The sequence below is a fragment of the Phascolarctos cinereus genome, unplaced genomic scaffold (genome assembly GCF_003287225.1).
Source record: "Phascolarctos cinereus isolate Bilbo 61053 unplaced genomic scaffold, phaCin_HiC Scaffold_726;HRSCAF=1367, whole genome shotgun sequence".
NCBI lineage: Eukaryota > Metazoa > Chordata > Mammalia > Diprotodontia > Phascolarctidae > Phascolarctos > Phascolarctos cinereus.
In genome coordinates this window covers 249209026-249230862 of record NW_027556098.1, presented here as the reverse complement: position 1 = coordinate 249230862, position 21837 = coordinate 249209026, and the positions used below count along the sequence as shown (strand labels likewise).

Genomic DNA, 21837 nt, shown 5'->3' with positions numbered 1-21837 from the left:
AGCAAGAATTCCTCATTATGAGTTACAAAGGATATGGTAATTGTTTTAAGACCGATATGCATTAATAAATTGCTACAGGCTTATTGAAATGAAATCCATTGGTCTCAATTTAGGATTAAAAGTCAATAGTGAATCAATTTATCCAGTTCTACTCTAGCTCTCTACAGTATAGCAAAGTGCCTTGAAAAGTCATGCCTGACCGAAAGCTTTTCATTTATTTCTTTTTTTATTTTATTATTTTCTTAATTACATGCAAAAATAACTTTTTTGTCTTAACTATCAGGTTTAAAATTTTATTTTATTTTTATTTTTTCATTTTTTCATTTTTTTATTAATTAATTTATTTTGATTTATCAACAATCACTTCCATATGCTCACAATCTGATATAGGGTACATATATATACACATTCTTATTAAACATATTTTCAGATTAGTGATGTTGTAAGTAAAAATTAGAACCAATAGGAAGAACCACCAGAAAGAGGAAACAAAACTCAACAGAAGAGGGAAAAAAATAGCAAATAGTATGCTTCAGTCTGCATTCAAATTCCATAGTTCTTTCTTTGGAGGTGGATAGCATTTTCTATCGTGGGGCCTTTGGAGATGTCTTAGATCCTTGTATTGCTGGGAAGGGTTAAGTTTATCAATATTAGTCATCGCACAACATGGTGAAAAGTCATGCCTGAGAGAAAACTTTTCATTTGTTATTTCTTTTTTTTTTTATTTATTTTTCTCTTAATTACATGCAAAAACAATTTTTGACATTTTTTAAAAATTTTGATTCCAAATTCTCTCCCTCCCTCTTCCTTGAGGAGACAAGAAATTTGATATAGATTATGCATGTGCAGTCATGCAAAACATTTTTATGTTAGCCATGTTGTGAAAGAAAAGTTGAAAAAAAAGTTTTTTAAAATATGTTTTGATGTACATTTAGACTACCAGTTCTTTCTCAGGAGGATAGCAATTTTCATCATAAGTCCATTGGAATTGTCTTGGATCATTGTATTGCTGAGAATGACTAACTCATTCACAGTTGATCATCATACAGTATTGCTGCTACTGTGTACACTGTTTTCCTCAGTCTGCTCACTTCACTTTACATGAGGTCAAATGAGTCTTCACAAGTTTTTCTGAAACCATCCTGCTCATCATTTCTTATAGCATAATACTATTCCATCACAATCATATATCATGCCTCATTTGGCCATTCTCCAATTGATGGGCATCCCCTGAATTTCCAATTCTTTGCTACTACAAAAGGAGCTGTTATAAATATTTTTGTACATATAGGTACTTTTTTTCATTTTCTTTGACCTTTTTGGGATATAGACCTAGTGGTGGTATTGCTGGGTCAAAAGGTATGCACAGTTTTATTGTCTTTGGGACATAGTTGCAAATTGTTCTCCAGAAAGGTTGGACTAGTTCACAACTCCACCAACAGTGAAGTTGAGTCCCAATTTTACCACAGTCCCTCCAGCATTCATCATTTTTCTTTTTTGTAATGTTAACACATCTGATAGGCATGAGGAGATATCTCAGAGCTGTTTTAATTTTCATTTCTCTAATTAGTAGTGATTTAGAGCATTTTTTTCATATGACCAAAGATGGCTTTGATTTGTTCTTCTAAAAATGGCCTCTTCATATTCTTTGATGATTTATCAATTTGGGAATGACTCCTATTTTTATAAATTTGACTCAGTTCCCTTTACATTTAAGAAATGAGGCCTTTATGAAAGAAACTTGCTACAAATTTTTCCCCCAATTTTCTGCTTTCCTTCTGATCTTGGCTTCATTGGTTTTGTTTGTGCAAAACTTTTAATTTAATGTAATTAAAATTATCCATTGTATGTCCCATACTGCTCTCTATCTCTTGTTTGGTCATAAATTCTTCCTCTAGCCATAGATTTGACATGTAAGATATTCTATGTTCCCTTAGTTTGGTTATGATGTCATTCTTTATGTCTAAATCATTTTGACTTTATTTTAGAATACAGTGTGATATGTTGGTCTGTACCTAGTTTCACTTGCTATTCTTATACTAAAGAAGTGAATAGTCAGTTTCTCTCTTTTTTCTCTGCCTCTCTCTCTTCTTCTCTCTTCCCCTTTTCTCTCTTCCCAATCTCTCTTCCCCTGTGCCTCTCCCCCCTTATTTCTTTTTCTCTCATTTTCTCTTCCCCTCTTTCTCTCTATCTTTTTGTCTGTCTCTATTCCCCCTTTCCCTCACTCCCACTTTCTTTCTCTAACATATACACAAACATTCCTATATATACACAGTGCTCCCCTCAGCACATTTATGCTTCTATTTGACAAAAAGAAAGCATTAATTTGTTAAAAGTATCAGGATAAGAAATGCTTGTGATTATATGCTTTAAGACTTCAAAGGCTATGTGAATATAGGATGCTGAAAAGACTAATAGAAATGGGAAAATATACTATAACTTTTTTTTCTAGCAATCTGCATGAGTGTCTAATTGTTAATGGTTTCCAAAACAAGACTAAACTAAGCTCTGAAATTTTGGCATTTCTCTTCTCACTAAAGAGATTTTTGCATAGGAAATGCATTTAAATTTCAAATACATTCAAATAGTAAATAGATGGTATTTATTTGTGTTTAACAGTTCATGCACAAATATTTCAGTGCCAGGAAGTATTACTCATCATTTGGACAAAATAATAATTTAGTTCCTTTAATATCTAGATCACAAAAATGTGAAGAAAACTGGCTAGAGAGTTAGAGGTGGGGCAATGTAATTTTGTCTAAAATTATGCTAAAGTTATTAAAGGAAAAAATTTTTAAATGTATGGCAAAATTCTGAATTAGTTGATTTTTTAAAACAATTTCTTTATTCCCTCCTGCCTTCCTTTTGCTTAGAAAATCAGATTCAAGTACATTTAAATGCATCTGGAAGGTATCTGGGGTGGGGGGCTGAGCTCATTTTTAAAGGGGAAAAAAACCTAGCTACATTATATCATAAATAAAATCTCTGCTGTTTCAGATTTTCTTTAGGTTCTTATAAGAGTGACAGCAAACCTGGAAAAGTAATGAAAACCCCGATCCTCTTGTGTGATGGTAGCCAATCCATCAGAGGATTATTTTCTACATAACATTAATGTGACATGGTCAATTAATAACATACAGGAGAGTAAAATATGAAGAACTTGTCTTGATGAGTATCTCTCAGTAACAAAATCCTCTAACCAAACCAGGGCCATATGCTACATAGAGGTTTTCTGAGACTAGGATGAAAAATATTACTAAATAACCTAGAAGTTCGACACAGTCTTCTTCCAGGAATGTCTTACTAAGTGTGCTTCTCATCTGTCTTTTAAGACTAGAACTTCAGAGCTGAAAGGAGCCTTAGAGATCACATCATCCAACCCTTCTCATTTACAGATGAGATAAGTAAGGCAAAGAGAACTGAAGAGAATATCATGATCTACAAAAAAAAAAAGATTTAAATTGGTGTGTTATCATTTAAAAGAATGTGGCTGGTGAATCCCTTTTGAAAGATCAAAAAAACATCAGTAAGGTAAATACCCCCTGCAAAAATCAGGTTTTTTAAAGGTAGGTGTGTGTGTGTGTGTGGGTGTGTGTGTGTATGTGTGTGTGCTGATGTTAAGTCTGAATGCAGACTTTAGGATAAAGCAGCATTAAGATCAGAAGTTGTTCAATAACATAGCTATCTGTAACACAGTGACTTTAAAAGACTTTGTATTGTGAAAAAAGCACGAGAAGATGGCTTCTGAAGACTACTGGAGCCGACCTAGAAACGGAAGGTCCTTTTCTGTATTTCCATTTTTATTCAAAGCAGCATGGTAGTTTGTGCTGCTCCTAAGTTGGAAAACTTACATACAACTCATATTGTTTAGGGTTGGTGGGTGGAGCTGGGAAGCAAGAATGAAGTGATCTGTGTTTCAAAATTAGGAAGGGTGTAGCTGATCCCAGCTAACGCTGGTACCGCAATCTAAGGACCAGGAGACTATACATTTCTCTCCTCTGAGAGCTCCGAGCTCCCTCAGAAAAGCATTTGAAATGCATCTGAGTCAAATTGGATCATTCAGTTATTTCACTCTAATTGCTCCTTTCTCACTCATTCATTACAAGAGAGATAAGGTTTTGGCTAAAGAGTTATTTCAGCCCTGTCTCCACGTTTCCAACTAATAAATATTTTGTATTTAAGAACTTCAATATGCAATGTTACCTAAGGCCTGAAGATTCCAACTGAAAATAATGTTATGTATCCTGGAAATTGTAATCACGGCAACAATTGGGGGAAAGTTAGTTCTTTTTGCTACTATTACTAATACTACTACTAATAATAACAACAACGATGATAATGATGATTATAATAATGAAGAAAAGTCTTCTTCATCAAATTATGTCAAAATCTTTTTGTTACCCCTCTGCATATAGTCCTGCCAACAGACGTCAAATAAGACTATTGCAATTTAAACTATGATAGAAAGTTGTTAGGTGACAAGAGACCATCTCCCTTCGTGCCAGTGAATTTCTAGCTATGAGCATGCTCAGAAACATAGGAGGCAGCCCTGGAGTTTACTACATCAGGTCTGCTTTCTGAGATATAAGGAGCCTAAGTATAATAACTCAATTAGTTTACCCTACTGCTGGTATTCAGCTGCTATCCATCTCTGCAACTTACAATCAGCTGCAATGTTATTTCTGCTCCATTTGGTCATCTTGTTAGATATCAAAGGTAAGACTTGTGCTTTCTTACTCATTTAAGTTTTAATGACTAGAATTCTAGAAACTTTAATTTCTGAAAGAAAATAACATTCTTACTATTTAATTCTGTTTTACAGATGCATATGCGTATATATATATATATATATATGTGTATATACATATACATATATTTATATATGTATATATGTATATGTACACATATATATATATATGCATTTGTAATGGCTTCTAGCAATCTGTATTTAGCAGACAATAAGTTTGTTCTGTAATTACCATTAGTTGCTATTTGTTTTGTCCTAAGGTTTTTTCTAGATGCAACAGATCTTCCACCAAAAATTGTCATTGAAGGTAGTCAAAATTAAAGATGAAACATTTTTACAGCAGTACAAAATGAAGCAACTATTTTGAAAAGTCACTTTTTATTCTTTTTAAGATGCACCTTCTGAAGTATTGTATGACAGTTTAATAACCTAAGACTTAGCATGTTTCATAAAATTAGACCTTGTTCAATGACAAGGATATAAACCTTCTTTAATATTCGTTTGGTATTTTTTCACTGTTCAACAACTCTGAGCTACAAAATCCACCACCAAATCTTAGAGTACATTTTTCATTATCGATAGAGTTATTTTAAAATATACAAACTCATATTTATTTGAATAATTTCATTTTTTTAGTTTGTGGAAAAATTTATTTTTCACTTAAACAAATCAAACTATGTAACTTTCAAAAGCACTAACATTTCATTATGAGGCAAAGAAAAAAATAAACTTTTGGTAATCAGCCTATTTCATACACAAAAAAAAGGAAAGAAACTTTTTTTATAATGTGAAGGTTATAGTTTTATAGATAAAAAACTTGTTCATCCGAAGGCATGAAAGATTAGGATTGCTGGTTAATTTGTTTGAATGTGTAGATTTTAATATACTATATTTATTAGAGCCCTCTGACAAACCAGCTTCTAGAGAACAAAGTTTAGGATGTACACGGTGAGGAAAAGTCTTTTTGAGAAATAAGTTTCCAATAAAATCATTTTACGGGAAAAAAATTAAGAAAAGATCTAGTCTTAAAAATAAAATACTCCTAAAGAATTATTTTAGGAACTTTCAAAATGTAATTCCTTTATTTTATCCCAACTAAATTAAATTTTAACATAATTTTATTTTATATTCAAATAAAGGTTAGTTAAGCAGAGAAAATATACCAACTCATCTATGCAATCATACAACAAGAAATTTGTAGGGAAGGAGTCTACTCCTCTATACAATCTCGTATATTAAAAAGTTTATATCCTTACCGCCATTCAATTTTGGATAACCCTTCAAGACTAGACAGTTTTATATATAAGAGCCTGTACACAGGTTCACAGGTTATTTCATAAAGAAAAATCTGTAGTTTTAAGGAAACATTGTATCTGTATGTATTTAATACATGTATAATATATACATATATGTTTTATATGTGTGTGTATATATGTGTGTGTGTGTATATATATATAAATATACATATATATATATACATATATGCATTTGACTATTTGTTAATAAGATAACTATGGTATGAACTCAGATTTGAAATAAATTTAATTGATTTTATAAAAATATCACAAAGATAAACATCATTTTATTTACCATTCATTGAAAAAGCTTTACAAACCTTCCTCCTACATTCACACCAAAAAGGAATAGGGGAAGGTAAGTGTTTAAGCAAGACACTTCAGCTTGCTTTTCTTTACAGGAAAATGTCAGAATTTGTGCATATAATATTTGTATTCAAATAAATCTGAGGGTATTTTTTTTATTCCTCCTGACATTTTTTATTTTTGTATTTCAGTAGAACTGGAATATTACTTTAAATCTTAATACTTTTCAAGTGAAGACATATTATTTAGGATATTAAATCATTTCCCCTCCATATGATATAAAAATCAAGGAATTTAATTGACAGCTCTAATGTTTGTTTTTTCATTTTGAGCTGACTTCTCCCTCTTTTTAGAATAAGGGCTTAGTAGAAAGGCTTTCTTAAATTGGTTAATTGTAGGGCTTGCTCTGCCAGCCTCAGGATCAAAGGCCTGGTCTGTGCAGCACAAAGTAGTGATTGGAAAAGGTTTGATTGATTGATTTGCCTTGCAAAATACCCATGGATGCTCAAGGACCTAAGAATTAGCTGTTTGAAGTTTATAATATTAATTGTCAAAGAAACACCTTATTTAAGCCAAATGGATCAGTGTTTCTTTTAAAACGAACTGTTTGGTGATTGCAGGGAATCAATTATTCCCAATTTCACTTAATGAAATTCCCATTTTAAAAATTTTAGAGTAAATATGGGGAAAGTATCCACAACCAGTAATCTAAGTTCTGTGTTACTTGCTCAAAAAGTCACTGGAAAACTGCAAATCGATGGTTTTTAAAGAATAATGTGGGTTGGGATCATTGCTACTGATTCAAGTAATTTGTCAACCTCTGGAAACTGGAGCCAGGAAACTGTAGCAGGGCCTGAGGCTATTTAAAAGGTATTTGACTGCCCCCTAATGGCTCATGCAGGACTCAGTTTTGACTGAAATTGTCAATATCAATGGTCGCTATGGCAGGGGACAAGATGTCCCCACTATATTTTAATTTCACACACTTACTGCCTTGCTGCTAGTAGCCGAGAAAAATCAATTATGCTGGGAGCTGAGCACATGGAAGGAAATACACTGACATTATTGATTGCTAAAAAGCTGCCTTCGTGTCTCAGTGAGGATTTTGTGTGCTGCAGCTAATTGTCAGGAGTCCAATATTAGGAGGATAGCTAGAATCTAAGTGGTAAAGTCACCGACCATGTGTTGTCTTTACTCATGTTATCTGAAAATATTTCACATTGTTCCCTAAGTGTAAACATCACGAAAGTCAGTTTGCTCATTTGGTATGTGACAATGAGTAAATAAATCCAAATGCTAGCAATAAGAAAAAGGAGCAGCAAGTTTGTAAGTAAATGTACCCAAGGGCTAACTTTACCATCAGCCTTGAGGTTTGCAGGTAAAATTGAACTTCACTTCCTCTGAAATGGATTGGTTAGAATGTTCAGTTGCTCCATGTTTTTTCCAATCAAAGGCATCATGGCTTGAAAAGGGTAGTGTGGATTATAAAAGGATTAATCCAAAGCTGCAGCTTAACTATTGGCCTGGTGTAGAAGAAAAAATACAGGATTCTAAGTTCATACACAGGAGAGACTCGAGAATGGCTAGGTTTATTTCTCTTGTAAATGTGTAACTAAAGAAGATCATCAAGGACACTCCCTAGAACATCATTAAAATAGTGATCTAAGAAGAGGAATAGAGACTGGAGCTATGATTTCATTGGCAGAGGAAAATCTTGTGGGAGGAAACTCTCTCCACCAGTACAGGTCAACATCTTCTCTACAACCCAGAATCCTAGAAAGATGGTTATGTGCTCACTCTTAAAAGCCAAGCTCAAATATATTTAACCTTTATGAACTCTTTCTTAATCCTTCGTTGTAATCACCTGTCCCCTCAAACTTCACATAGTATTATTTTTATCTTTCTGATATATCATGTAATAAATTCTTATATGCATGTGAGGAAGGGAGGGAGGGAGAAAGGAAGAAAAGGAGGAAGAAAGGGAAGAAGGGGGAGAGGGAAGGGGATAGAGAGGGAGAGAGAGAAAAGGAAGAAAAGAAGGAAGGGAGAGAGGGAGAAGAAGAGAGAGAGGAAGAGAGAAAGAAAAGAAAGAGAAAGAAACAAGAAAGAAAAGTAGGAAAGGAGGAAGGAGGGAGGGAGGGAGAGAGAGAGAGAGAGAGAGAGAGAGAGAGAGAGAGAGAGAGAGAGAGAGAGAGAGAGAGAGAGAGAGAGAGAGAGAGAGAGAGAAATATGCCTGGAGCACAGAAACAGGTGAAGTGACTTGCCTAGAGTCACACAAGTAGTATATGTTGGAGGGGGAATTTGGATTTGAGCCCAGGTCTTCCTTCTCTGCTGTCTGGGCTTCTCCAAGCTTTGTGTTACTGCATCTATTTAGAATCAATAAATATATAGGAAAAGCCTGTGTGTAATGATAATAATGACGACAATGATTACAATAATGATGATGAAGATTTCATACTTCTATAGAACTTTAAGGCTTAGAAGCACTTTCCTTTGAGCAGGCAGGCAGAACAATAATTATCCCCATTTCAGTCTGTGATAAGGATCAGTGTAGTCGAATACATTAATGATAATAATAATATAGCTAGCATTTATGTAGCACTCCCTATGTATCACTCCCCATAGTGCCAAGTACTATGCAAAGCACTTTGCAAATATTATCTAATTTGATCCTTACAACAACCCTGGGAGGTAGGTGCTAATATTATTACCATTTTACAGTTAAGAAAACTCAAGCAAGTAGAAACTAAGTGAATTGTCCATAATCACACTTTGGATTTTTTAGAACTGATTATAAGTACTATAATTAATTTAATACTGCCATAACTATGTATTTTTAGTATTTTAAGCTTAGGTGAAAAAAACTTTAATGCTAGCTGAAGTCTACAAAACAGTTATGATCCATCAAGTTTACAATATATCTAACCCACCTTTTCCATTGCTCTTCTTTCCTCCTGTGCTTACCTCTTCCCAACTAGTCTTCTAGTTGAAGCTTCATTTATCTCTAATAGTTGCCTAATGCTCATGCCACTCACTTAACCATTTACCTCTTATTCAAATGGCTTCCTATCCCCCTCTGCTGTTCAATTCTAAACCTTCCCAAACCCCATCTTGCCTACCTTCTTGGTTGCAAATAGAATCATAGCTATTATCCCTCTTGCCACCCACCCACCCAGCCCTCCTCCCCCTGACCTCTTGGCTTCCCCTCTCAAACCTACCATCTACACTGACATCCTCCCTCTCTGATGTCCCCTGCTATCTCTCTGACAAAAATCACCTCAAACTTTTAATTCTCTGCTATTTTTATCTCCTACATACTTAAAAAATATTTTCATTTATTTAAATATTTGCCAATTACATGTAAACATTTTAAAAAATCTTTTCTTTTTTATTTCATTAAATAGTTTCCAATTACATGTAAAAGAAATTTTATCAGTTTTTAAAATTTGAGTTCCAAAGTCTCTTCCTCTCTCCCAACCCTCCCCTCTCCTCGAGAAGGCAAGTGCTTTGATTTTGAAAATACATGTCAGGTCATGCTAAATATATTTCTGTATTTAGCCAAGTTGCAAAAGAAAACATGTAAAATATAGAACAATAAAAATAAAGGTTTTTTTTTAAGTATGCTTCAATTTGCATTCAGAGTTCATCAGTTTTTTCTCTGGAGGAGAAATTTTTTTTTCTTGGGTCCTTTGGATCATTTCTGTATCAGAGTAGCTATGTCTTTCACAGTTGATCATTCTTACAATATTGCTGTTATTGTGTACAATATTCCCCTGCTTCTACTCACTCTACTTTGCATTAGTTCATATAAGTTTTTCCAGATTTTTCTGAACCCATTCCCCTAATTATTTCTTTTTTTTTGGCAGTTTTTTTAATTTATTTTTTAAATATAATTTTTTTTTTTTAGTTTTCAACATTCATTTCCACAAGTTTTTGAGTTCCAAATTTTCACTCCATCTCCCCACCCCCACCCCAAGATGGCATGCATTCTGAATATCCCTTCCCCTAGTCTGTCCTCTCTTCTATCTCTCTCCTCTTCTCTTATCCCCTTCCCCATCTATTTTCCTGTAGGGCAGGATAGACTTCTGTACCCCATTTCCTGTATTTCTTATTTCCCAGCAGCATGTGAAAACTTTTCTAAAAACATATGTTTTTAAAACTTTAGGTTTCAAATTTTCTCTCTTCCTCCCTCCCCACCCACCCTCATTGGAAAGGCCAGCAACTCAATACAGGTTGTACATGTGCACTTATGCAAAACACTTCCTTAGTAGACATGTTGTGAAAAACTAACTCTATTTCCCTTAATCTTATCCTGCCCTCCCATTTATTCTATTCTTTCCTTTGACCCTATCGCTCCTCAGTAGTATTTACTTCTGATTACACCCTTTCCCAATCTGCCCTCCTCTCTATCAACCCCCTGCTCTCTTGTCCCCTTCTCCTCCTATTTTCCTGTAGGGTAAGACAGATTTCCATACCCAATTGAATGTGTATGTTATTCCCTCCTTAAGCCAAATCCTATGAGAATAAGATTCATTCATTTCCTCTCACATTCCCCCATTTCCCCTCCACTGTAAGAGACTTTTCTTTTCTGGGTTTTTTTTTTGTAAGATAATTTACCCCATCCTACCTCTCCCTTTCTTCTTCTCCAAGTATAATCCTCCCTCATCCCTTAATTTTATTCTCCAGATATGACCCCTTAATCTTCAACTCACCCTGTGCCCTCTATCTATCTATCTACATATACATACATATAATTTTTTTCCTCTAATACTGACAAAGGTCTCATGAGTTACAAATATCATCTTTCCATGCAGGAATGTAAACAGTTCAACCTTAATAAGTCTCTTATGATTTCTCTTTCCTGTTTACCTCTTCATGTTCCACTGGAGTCCTGTATTTGAAAGTCAAATTTTTCTGTTTACAGCTCTGGTCTTTTCATCAGGAATGCTTGAAAGTCCTCTATTTCACTGAATGACCATTTTTTCCCCTGAAGGATTATACTCAGTTTTGCTGGGTAGGTGATTCTTGGTTGTAATCCTATCTCCTTTGCCCTCAGGAATATTATATTCCATGCCCTGCGGTCCTTTAATGTAAATGCTGCTAAATCTTGTGTTATCCTGATTGTGTTTCCACAGTACTTGAATTGTTTCCTTCTGGCAGCTTGTAATATTTTCTCCTTGACCTGGGAACTCTGGAATTTGGCTATAATATTCCTAGGAGTTTTCCTTTGGGGATCTCTTTCAGGAGGAGATCTGTGGATTCTTTCAATTTCTATTTTGCCCTCTGGTTCTATATATCAGGGCAGTTTTCCTTGATAATTTCTTGAAAGATGATGTCTAGGTTCTTTTTTTGATCATGGCTTTCAGATAGTCCAGTAATTTTTAAATTCTCTCTCCTGGATCTGTTTTCCAGGTCAGTTTTTCCAATGAGATATTTCACATTGTTTTCTAATTTTTCATTCTTTTGGATTTTTTTACAGTGTCTTGATTTCTCATAAAGTCACTAGCTTCCAATTGCTCTATTCTAATTTTTAAGGAAGTATTTTCTTCAGTATTTTTGGACTTCCTTTTCCATTTGGCCAATTTTTCTTTTTAGGGCATTTTTCTCCTCATTGGCTTTTTGGACCTCTTTTGCCATTTGGGTTAGGCTATTTTTTAAGGTGTTATTTTCTTCAGTATTTTTTTGGGTCTCCTTTAGCAAGCTGTTGACTTGTTTTTCATGATTTTCTTGCATCACTCTCATTTCTCTTCCCAGTTTTTCCTCTACTTCCCTTACTTGCTTCTCAAAATCCTTTTGACCTCTTCCAAGGCCTGGGACTGATTCATATTTTTCTTGGAGGCTTTGGATGTAGGAGCTTTGACTTTGTTGTCTTCTTCTGGTTGTATATTTTGATCTTCTTTGTCACCAAAGTAAGATAATATAGTCTGACTCTTTTTGCACTGCTTGCTCATGATCCCAGCCAATTACTTGAGTTTTAAACTCTTTGTTAAGGTTAGAGTCTGCTTCCAATGTGGAGAATGTACTGTCCCAAGCTTCAGGGGTTTGTATAGCTGTTTTCAGAGATACTTGTAGGGACCTGTAAATTTTCAGTTCTTCCAAGGTGGTATGATAAGGGGTGAGGTGTTTACTCCTTTCCTGGCCTGTGACCACAAGTACTCCTTTCTGTCCTGTAACTGTGAGGAGGGGTTTCTCTTCACAGCCACTACAAGCTCCACCACGCCAGCGCTCCTCCCACCCTAGCATCGCTGCCCAGAACTGTGACCAAGATGCAAACACAGGCAAAGCAAGAGATTCCTGCCTCAGCACTGGCAAAGAGATCACTGCAATCGCCCTCTGATCAGCCACTGGATTCCCCCTCAGTCTGTGGGCTGGAAGCTTGGGAAGCAGCTGCCCCCCCCCCCAGGGCCACGCTCTTGGGGAATGGAGCTGAGAACCCACCTTCCAGCTCAGCACCACAGAAACAGACTTTTCCCACTGACCTTCTAAGTTGTCTTTGGCATTAGTGGATTGAGGAGTCTGGAAACCTCCACAGCTGCCCGTGATTCAGTCCTCTGAGGCCTGCTCCAGGTTTGCTGCGGCCTGCGTGCCCATGCTGCACTGTGCTGCGCTCCCAGCCCGGCACAATCCAGCTTTCTGATCAATCATCCAGGTTGTCTTGGGCTGGAAATGTGTTTCACTCTGTCTTTTTGTGGGTTCTGCTGCTTCAGATTTTGTTTAGAGCCATTTTTTATGAGTATTTGGAAGGGTTTGGGGGAGAGCTCAAACAAGTCACTGCTTTCACTCTGCCATCTTGGCTCTGCACCCTCATTTCTTATGGAACAATAGTATTCCATCACAAACACATACCACAACTTGTTCAGTCACTCATCTATAGATGTGCATTCCCTCCATTTCTAATTCTTTGCCACTACAAAAAGCTGATATAAATATTTGTGTACAAATAAGTCCTTTTCCCTTTTCTATGATCTCTTTGGAATAGACCTGGTAATGTTATTGCTGGGTCAAAGGGTATGCACAGTTTTATTGCCATAGTTCCAAATTGTTATCCAAAAAGGTTGGGTTAGTTCACAATTCCACCAACAGTAAATTAGTGTCCCAATTTTTCCACATCCCCTCCAGCATTTGTCTTTTTCCTTTTGTGTCATGTTAACCCATTTGATAAATGTGAGGCGGTATCTCAGAGTTGTTTCAATTTGCATTTTTCTGATCAGTAGTGATTTCAAGTATTTTTTCATGTGAGTATTATTAGCTTTGATTTCTTCTTCTGAAGACCATCTTTTCACATTCTTTGGTCATTTATCAATTTGGTAATGATTTTTATTTTTACAAATTTGTCTCAGTTCTGAATACATCTGAGATAGGAAAAAGATGCCATAAAATTTTTCCCAGTTTTGCGTTTTCTTTCTAATTTGGCTGCATTGGTTTTGTTTGTGCAAAAGCTTTTTAATTTCATGTCATCAAAATTATCTATTTTGCCTATAAAAATATCTATTTTCTTGTAATCCTCTCTATCTCTTATTTGGTCAAATTCTTCCCTCATCCAGAGATCTGACAGTTTCATTTTTCCATGCTCCCATAATTTACTTGTGCTATGACCCTTTACATCTAAATTGTTTATCCATTCTGACCTTACCTTGGCATATGGTGCAAGATGTTGCCTTCCAGTTTTCCCAGCAATTTTTGTCAAACAGTAAGTTCTTACCCCAAAAGCTTGGATTTTGGGTTTATCAAAAACTAGATTACCATGGTCATTTATTATTGTGTATTATATACCAAATCTATTCCACCAGTCCACCACTCTATTTCTTAGCCAGTACCATATTGTTTTGATGATTGCTTTGTAATATATTTTGAAACCTGAAACTACTATACCACCTTCCTTAACATTTATTTTCATTGATTCCCTTGATATTCTTGGCCTTTTGTTTTTCCAAATAAATTTTGTTACTATTTTTTCTAGCTCTATAAAATAATTCCCTGGTAGCTTGATTAATATGACAGTGAATAAGTAAATTAATTCAGGTAGAATTGTAATTTTTATTTTATTGGCTTAGCCTACCCATGAGCAATTAATATTTCTCCAATTGTTAGAACTGCCTTTATCTGTATGAAAAGTGTTTGTAACTATTTTTATATAATCCCTGGGTTTGTCTTGGCAAGTAAATTTGAAGACAACAGTCTTCAGTTATGAAATTTTGCTTTTAATCTGTTGCTGCTGATTTTGTTGATAATATATAGAAGTACTGATGATCTATGTGGGTTTATTTTATCATGGAATTTTGCTAAAATTGTTAATTTTCTCAACCAGTTTTTTAGTTGGCTCTCTAGGGTTTTTCTAAGTATGCCGTCATATCATCTGCAAAGAGTGATAGTTTTGTTTCCTCATTGCCTATTTTTATTTCTTCAATTTCTTTTTCTTGTCTTATTACTTTAGCTAGCTTTTCTAGTACAATTGTTGAATAATAGTGGTGATATGGACATCCTTGCTTCACCCCTGATCTTACCAAAAAGACTTCTAGCTTATCCACACTCCAGATGATTGCTGACAGTTTTAGATAGATACTACTTATCATTTTTTAGCACCATTTATTCTATGTTGTTGGGAAAGCTTCAAGTTTATCTCCATTATGGATAATGCTTGCTCTTGGTTTTAGATACACACTACTTATTTTAAGAAAGGCTCCATTGATTCTTATGATTTCTAGTGTTTTAATGGGATCAAATGGGTGTTGTATTTTATCAAAGACTTTTTCTGAATCTTTTTATCTATCTTCTGATTTTCAGGATTTCCATTTCAGTGTTTAATGAGGGATTTTAAATTTGTTCCTTTTCTAGTTTTATTAGTTGCACACCCAATTCATTGATCTGTTCCTTCTTTCTTTTACTGATGTACACATTAAAAAATATGAATTTTCTCCTAAATACTGCTTGACTGCATCCCACAAATTTTGGAATGTTGTCTCATTGTTGTTATTTTCTTTAATGAGGTTATTGATTATTTCTATAATTTTTCTTTGACCCACACATTCTTTAGGATTAGATTGAGTTCCTAATTAACTTTTATTCTGTGCTTCCATGGGCCTTTATTAAATGCAATTTTATTGCATGATGGTCTGAAGAGAATTCATTTAATATTCCTGCTTTTCTGAATTTCCTGAGGTTTTCGTGCCCTAGTACATGGTCATTTTTTTTAAGGTGCTATGTACAGCTGAGAAAAAGGTGTACTCCTTTCTATTCCCATTCAATTTTCTCCAGAGGTCATATGTAACTTATCTAAAATTCCACTCATCGCCTTGATGTTTTTCTAATTTATTTTATGGTTAGATTCATCTAACCCTGAATGGGGAAAGTTAAGGTCTTCTACTAGTATAGTTTTACTGTCTATTTCCTCCTGTAATTCTTTTAACTTTTCCTTTAACAATTTTAGATGCTTTGAGGCTTTGCTTGTAGCTATTTTGACTTCATTGCCTTCTTCTGAGTTTGTGTCTTGATCTTCCCTGTCACCATAGCAACTTTTTATAATAGGTTCTTTTTCTTTTGTTTGATCATTTTTCCATCCTATTTCTTGATTTGGAACTTTATGTTAATGTTGGGCTCTGTTCGTGGCAGAGGGGGTGGAAGGGCACTCTCTCAAGCTTCAGGCTGTTTTATATTGCTGTTTTCAGAGCTAGTTCTGGAGGGTTGAAATTTTTTGGTATTTCTTAGATGATATGATCTGGAGAAAGGTATAGTCACTCCTCTCCTGGTCTGCAGTCTTGTCCTTAACCTCAGAGTCCTTGGTCCCTTGGAATCAAAAGTGATACTGCTCTAGGCCAGCCTCCACATCACAGGTCCTAAAACTGCTGCTGCCTCTGTCACCACCACCTAGTCCCACAATTGGTGTTTCATCCACATGGGCTCTGGGCCAGCGTCCACCTCCATATCACAAGTCTCTATTTCCAACCTCCTACACTATCTTGGGCTAAAAGAGGTCTCACTCTGACCTTTTGTTGACTATGCCATTCTGGAATTCAATTTTAGGCATTATTTTAAAGTTATTTAGAGGAGAATATTGGGAGGACTCAACTGAGAACTTTCTCTACTTCACCATCTTGGCTCTACCTCAGTAAGTCCCTCCCACACACTTTTAACTCTGACCTTCTCTCTACTCTGACTGGCCTTTTCTATTGTCAGCCTTTACCTTCGTCTCTGCTGCCTCACCTACTTCTCACTTCCTAGAGTTTACTTTTCATCTAATATAGCCTTTACTGCCACCTGCCTTCTTATTGTTTCTTCTCCTTCCTTCTCAGTTTTCCTGTTTCCAGCCTCTGCTTTACTTCTCCTTCCACTTTACCCCTTATTTCCACCATTGTTGTTGATTAGACCTGCTAAGTTTATTAATGCACAGATCCTCTCTACACATTTTCAACAGAATGAACCAGGGTGGCATTATATAATTTTCAAGCTTTCCAACTGAAAGATCAATCCAGTAACAAAGTGCAGTTCCAGAGGACTAATGATACAACATGCTATTCACCTTTTGACAGATAAGTGATGGATTAAAAATGCAGAACAGGATATGACATACATTCTGCATATGGTCAATGCAGGAATTTGTTTTGTTTGACTGCACACATTTGATACAAGTATTTTGTTTTCCTTTCCCATTCAAGGAGGGAGGGAGAAAGTGAAAACAAATATCTGTTAATTAAAAAAAAATTAAGATCATTCCTATCATATTGAGGTAGCAAAGAGGAGGGGACAATCTCATTTATTGGAATGAGTACCCATAGTGATAGAGTATTGCAGTAAGTAAGATCCTTTTATAGACTCATGAAACTTTAGAATTGAAAGGATCTCAGAGATTCTCTCCAAAATTTCAAAAACTATAATAAGCAAGAAGGAACAATATTGGATTTGTAAGGGACTCTGTCTTGTCCTCTCAAATCATACTATAAAAGGAGACCTATGTAACCTATGCAGGAAAAAAAGACCACCTCTTACTTCCCAGGCAATAAATAATCTACCTATTCTTAAAACTACAATCTCTAGGTTCTTCTCATCTGTTCATTCTCAATAGTCTAAGGCAGATGTGGATAGGAAACATGTAGGGTGCTGGGACAGAAACTTAGTTGCTTTCAGTTTATCATCAGTCAAACACTTGGAAAAATCACTTTGAGCATATATGTGCAGAATAACGCAAAACAATTGTAGGATAGAACCCAAATGTCACTGATAGACTTTTGAATGTAAAAATGTCCCCTCAACAATGTGTTTGGCAATAATCAGATATGGATTATAGCAAAATCTATCAGGACCACTGTTCTCATTTTTCCTCCATAAAGTGACCACTTTTATCAGTCATCAAGTTTCAATAAAAACTGCTTTTCTTGACATCCACAGATGGTACACAGAGTAGATGGTAAAATGTACTTTCCACAAAGAGATATTAGCTCTCACTCAGGGCCTAGGGCAGAAAGGATGCTTGATAAAAACCGTTTGATAATGGGAGTAGACAAATTAATGGGCTTCATAGAGCAGCTAAAGAAGGATAGAAGCCCTAAATGGATTTCATCACTGGGATGAAAATGTCAGCATTAGAAAAGAGAGTTTGTCATGACAAAACAGGAGAATGATAAATGTTGGAGGAGCTGTGGGGAAAATTGGAACACTAATGCATTGTTGGTGGGGTTGTGAACTGATCCAACCATTTTGGAGAACACTTTGGAACTATGCCCAAAGGGCTATAAAAATGTGCATACTCTTTGACCCAGCAATACCACTTCTAGGATTGTATACAAAAGAGATCCTAAAAATGGGGAAAGGACCCACAGGTACAAGAATATTCATAGCAGCTCTTTTTTGTGGTAGCAAAGAATTGGAAATTGAAGGAATGCCCATCAATCACAGAATAGCTGAACAAGTTGTGATATATGAATGTAATGGTATACTATTGTGCTATAAGAAATAATGAGCAAGCGAACATCAGAAAAACCTGGAAAGACTTGTATAGACTGATGCTAAGTGAAGTGAGCAGAACCAGGAGAATATTGTACACAGTAACAGCCACATTGTGAGATGACTAACTTTGGCAGACTTAGCTCTTCTCAGCAATGAAAGGATCTAAGACATTTCCAAAGGTCTCATGCTGGAAAATGCTATCCATATCCAAAGAAAGAGGTATGGAGTCTGAATGCAGATGGAAGCATATTATTTGCTCTTTTTTTTTTCTTCTGTTGTGTTTTGTTTCTTCTTTCTTGTGTTTACTCCTATTGGTTCTAATTCTTCTTTAGAACGTGACTAATGTGAAAATATGTTTAATAAGAATGTATATGTAGAGTTTATATCAGATTGCACACCTTCTTGGGGAGGGAGGAAGGAAGAGAGGGGGAGAAAATTTTGAACTCAAAATCTTATGGAAGTGAGTGTTGAAAACTACATTAAATAAATCAATAAAAAAAAGAAAAGTAAGTTAGGAAAGGTTCCTTCCAAGGGGCCTCTTTTTATTCATGTAGGTGCCTGGTAGCATGAAATAAATAGAACAGATAGATAAGTAATTTGTCTACATAGCACCCTGTTCATTAAAAGAAACAGAAAGAAATGAAATATCTTTATTTTGTAATATTCATAATACCTAGTCGCAGATTCATTATCTAAAAATTGTGACTGTGTATGTAAAACAGTGCTTTACAAACCTTAAAGTACCATATAAATGCCAGTCATGTTGCTATTATTAATTGTTTTGTCACCTATGATAGATCACTCAAAAGCTCAGTGGATAGAGCACTGATCCTAGAATCAGGAAGTTGTTGTTGTTCAGTTGTTTCTGTTGTATCCAACTCTCTATGACCCCATTAGGGGTTTTCTTGGCAAAGATACTGGAATGGTTTGCCATTTCCTTCTCCAGCTCATTTTGCAGATGAGGAAACCAAGGCAAACAGGGTTAAGTGACTTGCCCAGGGTCACCCAGCTAGTAGGTGCCCAAAGCCAAATCTGAACTCAAGAAGATGAGTCTTCCTGACTCCAGGCCCAGCACTCTATCCACTGGACCACCTAGCTTCCCCTAGAGTAAGGAAGATCTAAGTTCAAATCCAATCTCATACACTTACTAGCTATGTGGCCCTGTACAAGTCATTTAACTTCAGTCTGTCTCAGCTTCTTCAACTATAAAATGGGGATCATAATGGCACCTACATCCCAGGATTGTTGTGAGGATCAAATGAGTTAATATTGGTAAAGCATTTAGCACAGTATCTGGCACATAGCATTAGGTACATAATTAATAATTATTCCCTTCCCTCTCCCCTTCAACTGCAGCTGCCTGGCTATCCCAGTAGAAAATTAATTACTTGGATGGCTTAATTTTATTTATGATAATAAATACTAATGTTCTCCCTGTTATTTCTTTAAATAACAATAATAATAGCTAGCATTTACATAGCTCTTTAAGGCTTGAAAAGCAATTTATATATGTTATCTCATTGGATCTTGTACCAGATCAGTACCAAGTCATATGCTGGGCATAAACAAATCCCAGGGAATGTCAGTCCTTTCCACATTGTATTGGGTTTTCCATTTACTTTCTACTTTTTCTTTTTAGATGGTCCATCTACCCTATTTGAATGAAAGTTAGGTACAACCATATTGAAAATACGGGAGACATTTCTCATCTTTTTAATTGGGCAAGTTTAACCACCGCTCTTCCAAGTCACAAAGGACAAAACCCTGTCCCTGATACCTCTGATGGCCTGGAAACACTAAGCACATATTAGGCCTCCCTCCCAGCTGCACCAGTAATAAAGACTTTTCATCTTTTTTAAATAAAAGTCAGTTATCTCAAAAAGCTTATTAAAACAGCCATAATACCTATAAACATATCCCTCAAACCTGGCTGCCTCACTAAGGCAGCATCTAAACTATATGTCTTCAGTGTTGGAAAGGGAGAGAAACGTTTTGCCCCCCACATACATCCATAGAGGACTTCACCTTTATAACATAAGGGCTGATCCATGTAAATCACCCAAAGAATGCTTTGCATAAGAGCATGATTCTTCACCCTGACATCCAGTATACTTGGCAAAGTGTTTTACTTGTATTGTCTTGTTTGAGACCTGGAATAACCCCATGAGGTGGCAACTGTTATTATAATGCCCATTTTTAGCAATGAATGAACTGAGACTAGCCCAGATTCACAAGGCACCTTATAGACTTGTTCCTTTATTATAGTTCTGTTACTTCATCTCCTTTTTGAAACTACCTTGATTTTTTTTTAATTGAACTGCTTCTTAAAACAGTGACTTCTATAAGTTTATAATCCACTGGGTAAAACAATACTTTCTTTTATTCACCATGAAACTATTTCTCTCAAACCTGAAATTTTCCATCCTAGTCTTAGAACTCTGGGGTTGGGTAAACTAATCTGTGGTTACATATCCTTAATAATTTTGTAAACAGAATAGAGTCCTGGCTTTTGTCTCTTCTCACAAAGGCATCCATTTGATCCTTCTAGTGCTTGGAACCTCTTCTAGCTCATTCACTAAAGAGCTTGATGTCTTTCTTGAGGTACAGTGACCAGACCTCCTTCAACATTCCAGATTGTGCTTTCCCTTTCTCCTATGGCCTTATCAGTGGTCTCAATCCCTTTTGTAATGTGTTTTTTTTTTCTAAATGCAATGCTGAGTGTCTTCATTCACACTCTAGAACTAATAGTCATTGTTTTCCTAAGCTGTATGTGTCTCTATTCTATAACTTAGTCTATAATCGGTATTTTTTACCCTATCTGCAGAATTCACACTGACTGAAGGCAGCTCAGTTAGCCCTTTGTGCCAAAAGGGCTTTTTTCCCTGTGGAAATCTTACACAATGTTTACCTCGGGCTTTTCATTGTGATGGTGTGAATGACTGTGGAAATGGGGCTGATGAAGAAAACTGTGGTGAGTATCTGTCACTTAACAATATAGGCATACCTTATTTGAGGTGCTACTGAAAAGCCATGAGTGAATTGAATTATATATTAAATGAGCAAGAAGGATTGTATTATATATGGAATCTCTTTGTAAAATGAGCACTGTATTTTAAAACAGTAACCCCTTAATTGATTGATTATGAAAAACTGTCTTTATGTATCCAGCTTGCAGGAAGTAGGGGTATAATTATGTATACATTTTATACATTTTATATGTATTACATATGTATATGTATTGTGAAATATTGTTTTTTTTATTTTAAAATATCTATTATTATGATTAGGCAGCTAGGTGGTGCAGTAGATAGTGCCAGCCCTGAGGAAGACCCAAATTCAAATCTGGCCTCAGATACTTACTAGCTTTGTGACCGTGGGCAAGTCACTGTTAACCCTGTTTGCTCAGTTTCCTCATCTGTAAAATGAGCTGGAGAAGGAAATGGCAAACCACTCCAGTATCAAACCTCAGATGAGGTCAAGAAAAGATAGACATGACTAATCAATAACAACAGCAAATGTATTATACTAAGAAGTGATGTTCAAGGACAT

At 35.6% G+C, this 21837-nt stretch overlaps 1 protein-coding gene across 1 annotated transcript in view; it reads left to right on the top strand.

Moving 5' to 3' along the window:
* Window positions 1-21837, top strand: part of RXFP2 (relaxin family peptide receptor 2) — a 191287-nt gene that overhangs the window by 106881 nt on the left and 62569 nt on the right. Inside the window, exon 2 of the mRNA XM_020997197.1 lies at window positions 21113-21259. Within this exon, the coding sequence (XP_020852856.1) occupies window positions 21113-21259 (147 nt within the window). The remainder of the gene's footprint in view (window positions 1-21112; window positions 21260-21837) is intronic.